The sequence below is a fragment of the Chelonia mydas genome, chromosome 1 (assembly GCF_015237465.2).
Source record: "Chelonia mydas isolate rCheMyd1 chromosome 1, rCheMyd1.pri.v2, whole genome shotgun sequence".
NCBI classification, from domain to species: Eukaryota; Metazoa; Chordata; order Testudines; family Cheloniidae; genus Chelonia; species Chelonia mydas.
The window spans coordinates 183580967-183598681 of NC_057849.1; the positions used below are offsets into that span (position 1 = coordinate 183580967).

The 17715-nt window shown below is 42.6% G+C and overlaps 1 protein-coding gene across 12 annotated transcripts in view; it reads left to right on the forward strand.

Moving 5' to 3' along the window:
* The window catches only part of DCAF6 (DDB1 and CUL4 associated factor 6), a 158423-nt gene that overhangs the window by 56123 nt on the left and 84585 nt on the right, over nucleotides 1-17715 (forward strand). For all 12 annotated transcript variants that reach the window (XM_043538454.1, XM_043538457.1, XM_037906796.2 and 9 more), the window contains 3 exons: nucleotides 2854-2967; nucleotides 3970-4105; nucleotides 7867-8081. In XM_043538454.1, the coding sequence (XP_043394389.1) occupies nucleotides 2854-2967; nucleotides 3970-4105; nucleotides 7867-8081 (465 nt within the window). The remainder of the gene's footprint in view (nucleotides 1-2853; nucleotides 2968-3969; nucleotides 4106-7866; nucleotides 8082-17715) is intronic.

The following is a 17715-nucleotide window of genomic DNA, read 5'->3' on the forward strand; positions in this document are numbered from 1 at the left end:
TAAAGTATACATCCTATACAAAACTTCTGTTTTGTAAATTCCACTATGACTCATTAGTTGTTCATCTGTACCAGGCAGAGTTATTCTCCACACACGGAATGATGCAACCTTGAACTCTGACCATGTACAGGTGTTAGAAATGGGTATCTGGTGAATGTTAGGAATATTGAAGTGGTGGCATTGAAGTAGATGATTAGGGACATGGCTGTGTTTGACTTGTGTTAAGTGAATGCTAATGGAGGGAAATCCTTTTTGTTTTTTAAATAGAAATAGTGTGTAGCGTTTATCATTTTGAGAAATTATTGATTTGTAATGTTTTTAATTAAAGTTATGGGAAGATGTTTCTAAAATCGCCTATAGTTTGTTGAAAATCTCAAACACAGTGTATTTTCAATAGTTGATTTTGTTCAGAGTTAAGTTAGCCTATTTTGCTAGAAATGAAGGAGATTGCAGCTTGTGTGTTGTACTTGTGGATACAGATGACGTAACAGAAAAGGTGAAGGTGAAATCATAGTTATTGGTTTTCAGGGTAGGTTGAGGATTTAATGAGTGATTCTCTGACTTCTGTGGTTCTGTTGGTGGTATATGCACTTCAGCAGCTTTTACTATTTTCAAAACAGTTCTTTGATAGAATATTTGTAAAATACTTTAGGATAGAAAGGTACAACTTATTTAAATATTATTACTCTACCTAAAACCTATCTTGTACTTGAATAATGAAGCAGATACAAAGTTGTGTAGCACAGTGAGCACTGATCTTAGATCCCTGAAACTTCAAAGCTCAGCAGAGCAAGTAAGAGGTAGTATTGGGGAGAAAAGAATTGACTTGCAGATACAACTTGGAATTAATTTGTCAGTTTGTTAGATGCTTCATCTCATTTAAAAGTATTTTTTGACCATGGGGGAAAATGTGTTTAAGAAGTCTGAGTTTATTTTTCAACTGTATTTAATTGCCTCATTATATTAAAAATAGAACTTTATCTCACTATATTCTCTAAATAACAAAAGCTAATATTATCTGTCCCTCAGGTACTAATTCTGAATTAAACAATGGGATAGATTTTAGACTGGCTTCATCACTTGGAGCTTGTGGCAATTACAGACCATGACTGACACACCTCACAATAAGGAAGCTTGTGGAAATTCATGAGCACTGTGCCATTGTTTTATGAGAGACAAGTTGTGGGAGAAGAGGAATGGAGTATATTTTTGAGAGCCAGACAGACACACGCACAAAATGGGCCTCTGGAGACTGGAGTATTTGCAGTTTATACCTGGCAGTTCAAAAACTATGAATAGTCACTACCAAATACCAGACTTTGCCACTATTCATATTATTTCTATTTCAGAAAGAGTATACTTCTAAGGATAATTCTTGCCTTCATATTTCCAGTGTGTCAAGATTTTTTTGTACAGCTTAATTTTTTAGATCGATAATTTAAAGATAGTTATATACGATATCGTGTTAAGGGACAATATTTATGAAGTCAGCTCAGATTACAGCTACTGATATTTATTTCATTTTTTTAATAAAAAGAAAAGAAACCCCTTGCTCCTTACAAATTACAGCATATTTAATAGTGAATTATAAAATACTGTATTGTTACCAATATAATCAAAACTAAACTACAGCAGTTGAAATAAATGAATGTGGTACATTTGTGCTTCATTATTACTTTTGCCTGGTGTTCATCTACGGCCTGAAGTCGATGGAAAAACTCCCATTGACTTTAATGAAAGTAGGATCAGCCTGTTACTTACTTACTTACTAACTAATTCAGTAATTCGCCCTGTCTGCTCTTGTCAGTAGTGTGAAAGAGTGAGGTTCTGCTGCACTTAACTTGTGATGGTCTGGTAGCTGTTTTTCAGACACTGAGCTCCTAAAGGGAAGGGTACTGTTGAACAACCAAAAATGTGGACAGCCTAATGACTGGAATAGTAATTCTAGGATTTCCACACTTTAAACAAATTTCATTACTTCATTCTGTGTAAATTAGTGGCTTGAGATGTACATATTTAAATGAAAGATGTTTACATTTTCCATAAGATATCTTTAAAATTCTCTTTTGTATATAAAGAAATAAAGTGTGTGATCATATCACAGTTCACATGCCTTCATCCACCTGAGGTGTTCTGCTCTGTAATATTTGGCACTTCTTGTTCTCTATATTTTATGGAATGATTTGTTAAATGAATCTGGACCAATGATTAGTTTTCTGAGAACACCCTTATTTGGAATATCACTACATCTTTGTAGGAATTGATAGCTTTCCGGAGATCAGGAATATGGTGTAATAAAACAATTCAGTGAAAGTGAAGAAAATACTGATTAATGCATTGAAGGATAGGGAGCAATAATAGACTTCAGTTCATTACTGTATCTTGCATGGAAGAAGCAACTTGATTGGGGGAACAGTGTTGGTAAGTATTTTCCTGTGGTTTGTATGGGGATGGATTTTAAGACTACAGTGTAGTTAGATTGTTAAAATATTCTCTTGTTGCATAATAGAAAATAAAATGAACCTGTCTTTTATTCTCACTTTAGATGCTAATTATTTATTTAATAACTAAAAATACCAAGTTTGTGCGTCATTTATGCAATAGGCAATGGAAGTGTTTGTGGGATTTAAATGCTTATTTCAGCTGCTGGAGGACTATCTGTAAGGTTGTTTTAAAGACTAATATAAACTATTTTAAATTTTCAACTATCTTTCACTTTTGATTATTTTCATAGAAATCTTGAGCGCAATTAAAAATCACCCTGTGATTATTGCTCACTAATATTAAAGGCTTTATTCCCAAAATTATATTCTTTCTTGAACTATTAATGGTACTGACTTTTTTTCATTTCAGATTATGACAGTACCAAATGATCCCTATACTTTCCTCTCTTGCGGTGAGGACGGAACTGTAAGGTGGTTTGATACTCGAATCAAAACAAGTTGCACAAAAGAAGATTGTAAAGATGTAAGAACCAAAATTTCCAATAAGATGACAGAAATATAGGGCTATAGTATTAATATTAGAATCTGAACCCTAATAAGGTTTCTGAGGGCCCCGATGAGCTGACTGAGGCATGTTGTAAAGATTATCCTGGAGCTAGAAAAGAGTGCTGTTTGGACTCTCTACATCTGAGGTACATTTATGAACCTCTGGTTTGGTTTACTTCAAACTTGGTAGAAAAATTCTACCTTGGCCTCAGACCTAACCTTCCAGTCCTGAGGCTGTGATGGGTTTTTTTGTGCATTTTTGAAGTGGTGGTGTAAATTGAGCTTATAATGGAAGCTCAGCTGCGAATTTAAACTCTCAAGCAGCCTCTGTAAAATAGTGGTGTAATAAACATATTAGATCAGATTAATCACTGATGTATCTCCGTGGATGGTATTAATTTCATCCATAGTGTTTGGATTCCAGAAAACGTTTGGTACTGATCTAGATAAAAACTGACCCCCAAAATGTGTTATACATATTGCCCCTTGGTCCCCGTCTCTTCTGTTTTCTGCATTGTGTTCCATTTTAGGGTTTGGTTATTTTTGGTCCCCAATCTTGTTACATTACTCTTAATACATGACATTCCTCTATTCAATTATCTGCCCATAAACCAAACCTATTCTAATCCTTTTGAATTAGTGTAGATACTTCCTGCCTATTTGCAATTCTTTCTGTCCGCATCCTGGTTTCTTTGTTTAAGAAAATCCAAGCAGTTGTTAGCCCTCTCTACCCTTAACTCTTAGCTTTTTTTATGTTGATATAATGCTGTTTTTCATCCTCTGATTTCTTTTGTCCACTGCAGTAACTCTTCCCTGTAATACATTTACCACCTATCTGTATAGGGCCAGATTTGGCTCTTTTGTACAAACATGATTGCAGTACCTTGACTAGTGGGGCTGCATCTTTTTTTTCCAGTAGTATTTTACTTCAGATGCTTAGGAGCTATTTTGTAAGTGCAGTATCTTTGTTTTATTCCAGGATATTTTAATAAACTGCCGACGTGCTGCCACCTCTGTAGCTATCTGTCCTCCAATACCATACTATCTTGCTGTGGGCTGTTCTGATAGCTCAGTAAGAATATATGACCGGCGAATGCTTGGCACAAGAGCAACAGGTGAGAAATAAACATTAAGTAAATTTTTCTAGCAGCAGACAGTTCTAGTTTGTCTGGTTTATGACTTAAGCTTAGTTTTATGTAAGATCTAGGCTTTTAAAAAATATTGTATATTGGATATTACTAAAAAGTACAGTAAAGCCTGCAGGGAAATATTTTGAAAGATTTGATTATTTGTAAATAAACAGTGAATGCTGCTATTAAGGTGGCCAAAACTTCCTGCAGGTCAAATGCAGCACATGGAATTCTATAATGTCTCTTAGGGCTCTCTTGGAACATGCAGCACACAGAGACTACTGGTTCCAGTATGCAATGCTCTGTCTTTATTCAAGTAATTGTTTACAAAAATAAACCACACTGGAGCACTGTATGATTGCACCTCTAGGTTGTGCATGCCACATTTCTCTAGTAAAAATGAGGGCAGGAACTGTCTCAGTGACATGCACATTTACTGCATCCATGTCAGCCCTATGTTTGTATGCTTTTGCTTCATTAGAAGATAGTTTCTTGCAGAAAGGGATCTTGTGAATTTTACAGATTCTCATAGAAAACATTTAACTTCTCAGTAGTTGTCACTGTACCTGACATACTAGTAGCCTTCAATATTTGCCTAAAGTTATTACCAAGTTTCTAAATTTAGATAGTGTGTGGTGAGATCATTCACTCTAAACAGTGGGGGTTGTTGTCTGGCTTGTTGGAAAAGGTGTATGCCCCTTTACAGGGCTGGAGAGCCAGGGAGTAACTTTCTGCTGTAGCTGCAGAGGAGGTCAGCGTGGGGATGCTGACCCATCCCCGCAGATGACTGAAGAGAGGGAGGACTGTATTGATCCATGCTGGTGCAGGAAAAGCCCTTTTTTTATCTGGACCAGGTGGAGCAGCACCTATTCTTTCACCCATGGAAGTGATGAAACACTGGGGTTTGTCAAGATCCACTGTGAGCATTGCACTAGTCACTCCTTTCTCAAGGGGCTGGGAAGGAAATTTTCCTTCACCGCCAGATTGGCGAACACGAAGTGGGTTTTTGTTTTGTTTTGTTTTTTTGCCTTCTGCACAGCAGGTTTGAGGGGCTTAGTTGGGACAAATATGAACTGGGAGTTACTCTGTGATGTCACAACCCATTATATAAATGTGTGGCAGATGTCAGGTACTCCACAGAAGAGGCATACAGTGACTGGATAAAATGGATCGATAAAGGATTTAGAGGTGGTATTTTAAAGGAGTGGAAATGGGGTTTGGGGCTCCTATGACTGGTATGGCAGGGAGCCTATCTCCCCCCCAGCCCCCCCCCCGACAGTCACCCCTAGAGCCTCATTTGAGTGTGTGGGGGATGGTGAGAACTCAGTAGTGGGTTGGTTGGGGACCAGGATCAATAAGGGGGAGGGCTGACAGAAGCCAGCTGGGTGTGTATTGAAATGATTATGGAATTACCTGAACTGTACGCTTCTATCTGCCGGGTACTCCCAGACATTTAAGCATAAAGTTGTGGTCTAGTTAAACCACATCCAGTGTCTCCTGTCCTTCCAGCACAGCCGGACAATGACTGGAGTATTTAATACACTGTTTAATTATGAAACTGTTTTACCTTAGGGATGTGATCAACACTTGAAACAGAGATTTCAAATGTAACTATTATGGGAATTAAGCTGGCCTTTGGTTTGTGGAGCTCTATGAGAAGTAAGATATGCAGGGTCTTACTTCTTCAATTTAGAAGGAGCAAACTACTGTCTTATTAATGGCTCTGTGGCTGGTTGTTTCAGAGTTTGCATGCAAGCCCAAAGGTATCAAATGCCTAAGAACCAGCATGACAAGCCATTGTATGTTTGCATTGAAGTCTCTACCACTTCCTATCCTCTCCTCCACAGATAGTCTGACTGGGTATTCCTTTTGCTGTGAAAATTGAATGAGGGACATGTGGGGGGGGTCTCATTGTGAAAGCTTGAATCTAGTCCTTACCCAGTAAGGTGACCAGATGTCCCAATTTTATAGGGACAGTCCAGGTATTTGGGTGTTTTTCTTATATAGGCTCTTATTACCCCCAACCCTGTCCCAATTTTTCCAACTTGCTGTCTGGTCACCCTATTACCCAGATAAATCAAGTAGTCTTTGCTTTCCTCTAACAGACAGTGAAGGGGGTGTGCCAATGTACATGCACATATGTGTAATATAGCTTGATTGTGTAGCAATATCTTAGGGTGACCAGACAGCAAATGTGAAAAATCGGGACTGGGGTGGGGGGGGTAATAGGAGCCTATATAAGAAAAATACCCCAGAATTGGGACTGTTCCTATAAAATCGGGACATCTGGTCACCCTACAATATCTATAGTCAAATCCGGCACAGTGTTTCCATTCTAAGACCCTATTGTCAGTTGCTCAGAACTTTCTGAAAGCTTGAGTTATTGAGATGAAACTTTCTAGTTCTGGTCTTTGCCCAAAGCAATTTTTTAGTTTTAAAGATTAGAATAATGAGGAAAATTTGTTCAGATGCTTTGGTAGAAGTAGGAAAAATACTTTTTTCTCACTGTAAAAATAAAAATAAAAATTATAACCTTTTCATGAATGGCTGTATGGTCAAAACAGTGGGAAGTAGAAAACTTAGACTTTGACAGGGAAATAGCCTTTAGGACAGGGACTTTTAATCTTTTAATCTCTCAAACACCATGCAAAGTAACAGTAATATATACATGATTAGTTCGTTTATTTTTTTCTAGTACTTATGGGTGGCAGTGCAGTCATCCCAAATGCATGTCAGTAAAACTTTTATACTACACAATATCATCATACTGTTAAATACTACATTTCATAGAAGCTTATTTTAAAAATACTTTAATTTCATTTTTATTGCTACTTTTTTTCATATTTCTCTATCTTCAAAGCATTGTTGCCTTTGTGTTGAATTTAGCTGTATAGACCTGTAAGGGAGAGAGGGAAAATGACAAAAAACATTAGACACTTGTATAATTGTTCTGTGCAGAATATAGTGATTTTAAGAGCTGGCACACCAGTACTGGAAGCAAATGCTATGTCTCATTTAAAAGCAGACTCCTAGCTCATCTGCTATGGTATAAAGAATCCATTATTATCCCTGATGCATTGAGATAGCACACACTGAACTTGTCATTATTCTAGCACTGAATATTCTCAGTTGCAGGCCATTTTAGTTTTGGAGAGAAATCCATACATGTCAGAAAAAAGAGATCTGTAAATGATTTGTAAAAGAGATTATTTTCAATCAGTTCAGAGGTTTGGAAGGTTATAAATATTTCCAGTGGAGATTCATTAGTGGGTAAAGCACAGGTGAGTTGGTCAAAGGAGAAATGTAATTTGTTTTGAAATTTCAAAGGAATATCCTCACCACATATGCCACATGTCTTTAGATAAGTATGTGTACATAGCAATATGACCTTAAACATTGAAGGGAATATCTTCTAGATCCCTTCTCTAATTGGTTGTGGTAATTTGAATTATTGTGTTTTGTATTGTAAATATTTTTAGTATTGATAACATTCTGTTTCCAATAAGTGTTACAGATACAGTAGCAAGTGATATGCTATATAACACATTAATCTTGTGTGTACACTGAAAGAGGTTAAAGTACCAAAATAAAATATTTACAAGATCTGACTTGTCGCTTTTGTGCCATATTTAGTATTTCTCTAGCTATAATTCATACTATTTTGGCTGTTTTGTTAACCATATATTTGCTAACTGAAAATGTGTTATAGTTTGCATGTGTTTTTTTTGTTTTTCTTATTGTTTTAGGTAATTATGCTGGTCGGGGCACTACAGGAATGGTTGCACGTTTTGTTCCTCCACATCTTAATAACAAATCCTGCAGGGTAACATCTCTGTGCTACAGTGAAGATGGGCAGGAGATCCTTGTTAGCTATTCTTCAGACTACATATACTTGTTTGACCCTAAGGATGACACAGCCCGAGAACTTAAAGTTCCTTCTGCAGAAGAGAGAAGAGAAGAGGTGAGTGAATGATTAATATGATCTGTTTTCATCTATTTGGGCAATTTTTCCTTGGTGTAATTATTGACACCAATGGTATTGCCGTAAAGATGAATTTGACAAGATTGCTGAAAGAATAGTTGTGTGATATGACCCTGAATGTACAAGGCACTGTGCCATCACACAGATTGTGCAGACAGAAAACCATCACTGTCAGAGCTCTTCCTGTAATACTTTAACCTTTATAAACCAGAAGAAATTTACAAAACCTGAAGAAATTCCCTTTTGGGCATAAGAAAATTCTGCCCAAAGATACTTTAGGAAAAAAAAATCAGAGGTCTACAAAAACAGGGACTCTTAAAGTATCTTAGTAGCCTTGTTTTTACACTCAGCTATGCTGTAATAGAAGAGAATGATTTTACGAAAACTGTAAAATACAGCAGAACTTATTTTTATAGGGTCTAATCCTGTGAAATAGAGCAGAGCCTGAATTGAAAAGGTTTTGCTTGGCCACAGGTAAACTGAAGCTTGTGAGTTGGCTCATATCGGGGGAAAAAGCAGCTTGCCTTTCCCCTTCAGCACTGAGCTTAGGTCACTGATATTTGTTGTGTGTAGGTCCACTAGTCACAGCTCCATTTGTGTGACAGTACTAACATCCTCCATCCCCAACTTGTTTCCCTGCAGTTGACCCTTTGTGGCTAACATGCTGATGGCAAATGGGGCAAAGTTATCCTAAATGGATTCTTCATTGCCTGCCTACTAGCACATTGAAATTCCTTATTTCCTGCTGGTTTTGAGCACACAGCGGTTTTCTAGTTTGGACTCATAGAGTGAATGCTATTTACCATAAAGTGGAATGAAAGATTTAAATTGTTTAAATGAATTAATGGCAAAATGCAGTTCTGGATACAGTGACCCTCTGCTTGGAGTGAAGTTTGTTGCCATATGCTGGAATTTTGGATATTTTTACATTTAAGACCAGTTGTCCACACATACAGCACTGGCAAAGTCTACTCTGCTGGAGTTGCAGGATACGCTGGAACAGTTTACTTATATGAAATTCTGTTCGAGATATAGAAGCAGCAATGTGTGATAACAGCATATTTCCCTGAAGACAGAAATAGCAACAAGAAGGATCAACAGACATGTCAGGAACTCATTGATACGTATTTTAAAATAGTATGTCTCAGAAATGAGTTTGTTTTGTTTAACTGTGTGCCATACACGTGAAACAGAAAAGAGAAAAATTACATTTTTTTCTAATTTATAATCTTTGAATACCTTTTAATCTAGAAGTATTTTTAAATATATAATTTTCATAAGTTGAATGTTATGTTCTATAGGTTATGAAAACTTTCAACATTTCAATTCAAGATGAATTTTTGTCTACAAAATTCCACTAAAACCGTATAATACTCACTTGTGCAAGCTCCTTTATACTGCAGAGGTTTGTTAATTATCAATGGCCTTCTTTTTTGTCCAAGTGTTTACGAAAGCTTATTAGTCAACATATTTTAAAGGTTACTAAAGGGTATACACACTACTTGCTCATAAGTGCTGTACTGTGCAAAAGATTTTTCATAAATTATTGCACATAAATCTACATTAAGTACTTAGTGATATTTATGAAAAATGTTTGTTGTTAAATTTATGCAGGGCCTGTTAGTAAATTAGTTTATATTGATGAAGTTATTTAAGATTTTTTTTGAAAGCCATTATTTAAGAGCTTGTCAGACAGTTATAAAACCGAATTAGAATGATTCATCTAGTGTTTCTTAAATTTTTGTGTAAACTTTTACCTAGTGGAAGGTGCCAGATCATAAGCCCTGGAGATTGATGTTCTGAATTTTTTCACAGCATAGTCAAGTGTGAGTGTAAGATTCCCCATGCTTCCCTGCCAGTGTACCTTTACCCGAAAGGACCACCTCAAGGAGCGAAGAAGGGAGTTGACATTTCCTTGCCCTTTTAATTCTTGGTGGCTTTGAGACTGCCAACTAGAGTGTCAAACAGTCCCAACCATAGTGATGTCTTTTTTTTTGATGTGGGACTAGACTGGGACCACCAACTCATTTCACATAGACTGCCAAATAGCAGTTATATGGCATTTTTCAGTCATTGCTAACCTTAGCTGGATTTGAACAGGTGGGACTGAGATAGGTGAAAATAACAGCAGTTTATCTAAAGCTGTTGCTTTACCTTCTGTGCAGTTGAGCACTTGCCTTGGTGATGTAAATGAAAAGAGATGGAGTTCCCCTCCACCTCTAGCCTTTCCTGGTCATTAGGTTGCCACTGATCAGAATGTTCCTTCTCCTGCTTCTCCCTTTCATTACTACTTATGAGTTCCATGGCAGCATTCTCATCTGTTTCCACATGAATGCATCAGAAGAATCTTTCTGTTTGTCAGCAGCAGCACCATTTTCTCTGATCATATACACCTCAGGCATTTCTTCATTGTGTAGAACGTGTATTAAGGGAGTATTACCTAACCAAGGGTGATTGAGAGGGAAGGGAGTTGCAGGACAGAAGAGAGTGTAAACAAGGTTTGGGCAGGATTCTGTTTCCTCCCTTAACATCCCCGGTGACTCCCCCATTCCCTATGCATGCTACAAAGTATGTATCTTCACTGCAAAGTTACTTGAGTGATCAGGACCTGGGTTAGCCTAATGCCAGGTGAGCAGCCACACTATAAACCAAACTCAAGTTAGTGTCTTCATTTCAGAGTAGCAGCCGTGTTAGTCTGTATCCGTAAAAAGAAAAGGAGTACTTACGGCACCTTAGAGACTAACAAATTTATTAGAGCATAAGCTTTCGTGAACTACAGCTCACTTCATCGGATGCGTACTGAATTCACCTATGTGAGGTGCTAGGCCTTCTTGGAGCATATCCCATGTTCTTTGTGCTGCAGTAAGCTGAGCCACTCTGTGGTTGTGGGAAAACTTCAGTCCTGGGCATAAGAGGAATTGTGGGAAGGTCATTGGAGGACTATCAGAACTTGAGTGGCTTAACCTGCATCCTCCTGGATAGTGAAGGGTTAGCTGCCCAAATGAAAGTCTCTCTTGGGTGTTAGTCTGTGTCTCAGAATGGGCCAAGTAGGCCTGGTTGAGAGTACCATAGAACTTGGGTCAAAAGTTTGTGTGTGTGTGGATGGAGAGCCAGGTTAATGGCAACACCTGAATAAGAGCCCAGGTTAACTCTTCGGTGAAGTTATCCAAAGAGGCTGCTGAAGGTGACTCCTCAAAAACCCTCTCACTTTCCTGTCCTGCTCCCACTGTGGCCCATGATGTATCTGACTGCTGGAACAGATCACAATTTAGGGCTACAGGCTCAGGCAGCAGCCTTTCACCTCAAGTTTCTCTTCTTTGCTCTCATGGTACTTTCCTCAGCCTTGTATGGTCCTGTATCTCCAGAAACGTGTAGCCTGCTGGGGAATGGGGAAAGTGATTAGAGCTACCAAAGAGAATGGGGAACGAAGTGGGTGAGGAGAAATCAGCAAAAACATGTAAAAGAACGGAAAACAATAGGAAAGAAAGAAAAGATGACAAGGAGAAAGAACAGAAAAGTTACATGACAGATAGAAGAAAGGAGAGACTGCAGGGAGTGAAGGGATTCAGGTTGGTGGTGGGTGACCTCGCTACCAAGACACTGGGGAGCGGGAGGTTGCAACAAAGGTTCGGAACAACTGTACTACTAAGAGGGATGTGTATATTAAGCGATTACAAACGTGTGGAATTGGCTCTGGAATCCCCCTGTTACTACAGAATTTTGCTCCAGAATCTAATTTTTCCTGTAAAAGGAAATACGTTATGGTTGTGAGAATAGCCTTGAAAACATGAAAGCAGTGTAGTGTTATCTTCTTGAGTCTGCAGACTGTCTGAAACAATAGTTTTGAGCTACAAATTCCCCCTTTACCTCAGTGGCTTTTTCATTCAAAACTAAAGATAATTTAAATTTCAGTATTATTTCACTGCTGATTGTCTAGGCAGAAATACCTAGTAAATATGCTTATTGCATAGTCCAGAACTGCCTTTCTAGGTCGTCTGAGCCCTAGCTGCCCCTTCCTAAGCTACCAAAACCTTTACTTCCTTGTCCTGCCCCTGACAGTATTTAAGGCAGCGGTTTTCAAACTTTTTTTTCTGGTGACCCAGTTGAAGAAAATTGTTGATGCCCATAACACAACGGAACTGGGGATGAAGGGTTTGGGTGGGGGAGGGGGCAGGGAACTGGGGTGGGGGAGGGAATCAGGGCTCTGGTCTGGGGGTGCAAGCTCTGGGGTGGGGCCAGGGATGAGGGGTTTGGGGTGCAGGAAGGTTTGGGGGGCTGGAGCAGGGGATTGGGGTGTGGGCAGCTCCTGGTCAGCAGCGCAGCAGGGGTGCTAAGGCAGGCTTCCTGCCTGTCTTGGCACTGCATACCGCACTGCGCTATGGAAGCAGCCAGCAGCAGGTCCAGCTCCTAGGTGGAGGAGCGCAAGTGGCCCTTGCCCGCAAGCACTGCTTCCCCCCTCCCCCCCCCCAGCTTCCATTGTTTGGTAACCAGCCAATGGGAGTGCGGAGCCAGCGCACAGAGCCCCATGGCCCTCCACCTGGGAGCTGGACCAGCTGCTGGCTGATTCTGGGGTGCAGCTCTGTGCTGGAACAGGTAGAGACTAGCCTGCCTTAGCTGGGCAGCACTGCTGACGGGACTTTTAACGGCTCAGTCAGTGGTGCTGACCAGAGCTGCCATGACCCAGTGTCTTACATTCTATGACCCAATACTGGGTCATGACCCACAGTTTGAAAACCACTGATCTAAGGTATAGTTATGTGTCATCAGTGCAAAAATCTGCATCATACAGAAAATAAAAATGCATGGTAAAATACATTTGATTTAATATCAACACAAGTTACTGTACTGACTGTATTCATTTTTATATTTAATTCAAGCCCACCATTTAAATTACAACTCTGGCTACTGTAGAATTGCTAGGGATATTGCTGAGTCCAGGGACTTTGCTGCAGAATCTAGGCCCCACTTATTTTGGAATAAACAGAGCCTTGGTTAATGCACTAAAGTTAATACTGTGTAGAATAAACTCGGGTAGGGTTGTGGCTGTTTTGGGAGTCATAGCTTGAAATTTTAATATTTTTGTGTGACTAAAATTGGCCTTAACATTGTCTTATTTCACCTATATACTCAATGTTCTTCGAGTCCTTGTTCATGCTGGTTCCATTCTAGATGTGTGTGTGCGCCCACGTACACAGTCGTCGGAGATTTTTGCCTTAGCGGTATCCGTAGGGTTGGCTGTGGTGCCCTCTTGAGTGCCATGCTCATGTGCTGATATATTAGGCGCTGCCGGCCCTACGCCCTCTCAGTTCCTTCTTACTGCCCATGACGGTTGGTCGAAGTGCCTGTCTTGCATTGCAAAAGTGTTAGCGGTTCTTTACAACCCATTGTCTATCTTCTTTGTTTATAGTTTGTAGGTACTTAGTTAGCCGTTAAGTTAAGTGTTAGTTAGTTTGGTAGGCACGCCCTGTTCTCCCTTCTCCTCCCCCCTCCCCCCAGCTTCTAACTATGCTCATCATGCAACAGGCCGATGCCTATTAGTGACCCCCACAACAGCTATTTGAAGTGCTTGGGGGAGTCCCATAGAAAGGACAAATGTAGAATCTGTAAACAAAAACAAAACAAAAAAAAACACCTTTTGCTCTAGAACCCAAAAGGGGCGGGATATCTGCTTGAGGGCCCTCCTGGCTTTAGGGGCAGGGGTGGGCGCTGGCTTCAGCCCTGCGCTGCTCCCAGCTTCAGCGCTGGGGCTCCAGGCACCGGGTTTCAGCTGCGGGGCTCTGTGGCCCCCCGAAAGGGCTCGTGGACCCCCATTTGAGAACCGCTGGCCTCGGCGGTCTCGCAGACATCAGTCCCTTTCGGGACGGGATCGCTCCCTATCACAGCACCAGTTTCCAACTCCCCAGTACCGCTCATCGGGCAGGCACTGATCCTCGCCTTGTCTCTCTCATCGCTGACCAGGGTCAGTTGGCAGACTCAGGCCTCAACGGCTCCGCCCTGATCAGCAGAATGGCAGTGGTCCAAGTTGGACCAGGAGTTCAGCCCCTCAATGAGGAAGAGTGATTTGCCACCGACCTGCGAGAACGGTATGGTAGCAGCAGCAGCAGCATGGCAGCAGAGATAGTGGCACACTAAATGGCCATACTGGAACCCATGGGGTGTGCCCGTAATGCCGGTCCCCTATTCCCACCATTCCTCCCTTGCCACCTCGGACAAACTGCCTCTGGCACTGTTGGCACCGGAGTCTGAACATGGTACTGAATCCAACGCGGGAGCAGCGCAGCAGGCTCCAATGCATAAGGAACCGTTCCCGGAGAGGGAAGGGGAATCCACCCTCCCCCAGTGGTTGTCGTCTCCAGACTAAGTGATGGTGAGTTCCTCACAAATGGGCAGTACCCCCGACGACTTCAAGGAGCACCAGGCCCTCTTTAAAAGAGTGGGTTCCAATTTGAATTTGAAAATTGAGTTTGTGGAGGAGTCCGAACTCTTTAATGTTATATCCTCCTCCACCCCAACCCGGGTCACGCTGCCCGTCCACCCAGGGGTCCTTAAGAATGCCAAATCACTGTGGCAGACCCCCCTCTTCCATTCCGCCTACTTCTAAGAAGGCGGAAAAGAAGTACTACATCCCTGCAAAAGTGTTAGAATATCTGTATGCACACCCTCCAGCAGCATCACTGGTCATGTCTGCTGTTAATGAAAGGGACAGGCAGGGCCAAGTGAGTGGCATGCCAAAAAACAGACACACCAAGAGACTGGACTTGTTTGGCAGGAAAATTTATTCAACGGCCAGCCTGCAATTTCAGGTGTCTAACCACCAGGCCCTGTTAGACAGGTACAATTTTAATCTGTGGGACTCCCTTAGCAAATTCAGGGAGACCTTCCCACAAGACCAAGCCCAGGGGTTTGCCACTTTAGTGGAAGAAGGCATAGTGGTGGCAAGAGGGGCCTTCCATGTGGCCTGGGACACTACGGACTTGGCGGCCAAGGTGGTCGCCTCTATGGTAGTCATGAGGCGCAGCTCCTGGTTGCCCCAGGAGATGCAGGCCACCATTCAGGACCTCCTGTTTGAGGTGGCAGGACTCTTCTCTGAGCTCATGGATGCAAGTCTCCCCGGCCTTAAAGACTCCTGTGCCACCCTCCGCGCCTTTGACCTTCATACCCTTCAGCAGGCCAGAAAGCCATTCTGTTCTCTGCCTCCCCAGTCTAGGTCCTGGGAACTCCCTGGCTGAGCATCTACAGGAGAAAGGATAGAGACAAGGGGTCTAAGCAGTGACACCTGTTGTCTTCCCATTTGTCTGGTCAGTCTGTCCTTTCCAGGAACCAAGGAGGCCAGAAGCAGGTATTTTGATGGTGTGCTCGAGGACGGTGTCCCAGTCACATCCCAGGATCCACCCTCCTACTCTTTCTTCAACTGCCTGCGCACCTTCCAGTCGGCCTGGTCATTGCTGACCTCGGATCATTCGATGCTTAACGAAGTATCTTCAGGTTACACCTTCCACACTCAGGCCCCCTGCAGGCACGTCTGGCATCGGTCTACATCCCCAACAGACATAGCGTGGACTGGTAGTCAAGGTCCCAGACCCCATCCTGTCATCACTCGCATGGTGGCAGAATCCTGCCTTTGTGTTTGGAGGGGGTTCCCTTCGCGGCTCCATCCCCGCCGATGACCCTTGTCTCTGATGCTTCTGACCTGGGGAAGGGAGCCCACCTGGGCGATCTCAGCATGCAAGGTCATTAGTCAAGTCACGATCACTACCTACACATAAACGTCAGGGAGTTCAGAGCAGTTCACCTGGCCTGCCAAGCCTTCCTACCTCACATAAGAAGCAAGATGGTCCAGGTCCTGACAGACAATACAACGGCTATCTACTATATCAACAAGCAAGGTCGTCTGCCCTTTGCCAAGAAACCCTCAAGCTTTGGGACTTCTGCGTACAATACGACATCCATCTCGTAGCTGAACACCTTGGCAGATCGCCTCAGCAGGACCTTCTAGTCTTGTCACGAGTGGTCCCTCCATCCGGAAGTGGTCAGCATCATCTTCCAGAGGTGCGGGATTCCCCAGTGGACCTGTTCACGTCCAGGCAGAGCAGGAAATACCACGTTTTCTGCTGTATTCAGGTGATCGAAAGAGACTCCCTGTCAGATGCTTTTCTGCTCCTGTGGTCGGGAGCTCTGTTGTACACCTTCCCCCCAGTGCCATTAATTCACAGAATCCTCATGAAGATCAAGCAGGACAAGGCGAAGGTGATCCTCATAGTGCTGGCTTGGACACGCCAGCGCTGGCTTGGCACGCTGCTGGACCTCTTGTGGCTGCTCTGTTACAGCTACTGCTCAGGCTGGACCTGCCAAAACCACGGCAGTCTTCTGCATCCAAACCTGGCAGTGCTGCACCTGATGGCTTGGCTGCTGCATGGTTAAATGCAGAGGAGCAGGAGTGCTCGTCTGGTGTCCAGCAGGTACTGTTGGGTAGCAGAAAACCCTCCATCAGAGCTACCTACCTGGCTAAATGGAAGTGGTTTGCCTATTGGACCTCGGATAAAGGCATTTGGCCCAAGCAGGCCTCGCTGCAGTTAATCCTGGACTACCATCTGGATCTCAAGTTCCAAGGCCTGTCCCTTTTATCTATCAAGGTCCCTTTGGCCACTATCTCGACCTTCTATCTGCCTCTCGAGGGCAGGTTGGTTTTCGCCCAGGGTATGACTGCCAGATTCCTTAAGGGCCTTGAGTGCCTCTACCCACATGTCAAGGACCCCGTCCCTCTGTGGGACCTGAATCTTGTGCTGTCACGGCTCACGGGACCCCCCACTTCAAGCCTCTGGCTTCCTGCTCTCTCCTTCTCCTTTCCTGGAAGGTTGCCTTGGTTGCAATAACATCTGCCTGCAGGGTCTCAGGGTGCTTACCTCCGAACTGCCCTATACTGTCTTTTACAAAGACAAGGTCCAGCTGCGGCCGCACCCAGCTTTTCTGCCCAAGGTGGGGAGGAGCCGGGAATCTCCCAGTTTCATACGGGCCAGGACATTTACTTACCTGTTTTTTCCCAAAACCACAAGTCAGAGGAGTGTAGATTGCATTCCCTAGGTTGTGCTAACCTCCTATAAAACCTAACCTCCTTGAAAGGACCAAGCCATTTTGTAAGTCGATGCAATTGTTTGTCATGGTGGCCGACAGGATGAAAGGTCGTCTAGTGTCTGCGCAAAGAATTTCTTCTTGGATCACTGCCTGCATTCGCTGCTGCTAGGATGAGGCAAAGGTGCACCCTCCAGTGATCGTAACCGCCCATTCCACCAGGCCACAAGCCTCTTCGGCAGCTTTCCTGGCTCAAGTGCCTATCTAGGACATCTGTAGGGCCACCCGGTCGTCTGTCCAATGTTCATGTCCCATTACGTACTTACCCAGCAGGCCTGGGACGATGCTGGCTTCTCCAGAGCAGTTCTGCAAGCCGCAAGACCGTGAACTCTGAGTCCACCTCCGAGGATACTGCTTGAGAGTCACTTAGAATGGAATTGACATGAGCAAGCACTCGAAGAAAAAATGGTTCCCTAGCTTTTCGTACCTGTGGTTCTTGAAAATGTGTTGCTCATGTCCATTCCATTACCCACCCTGCTGCCCC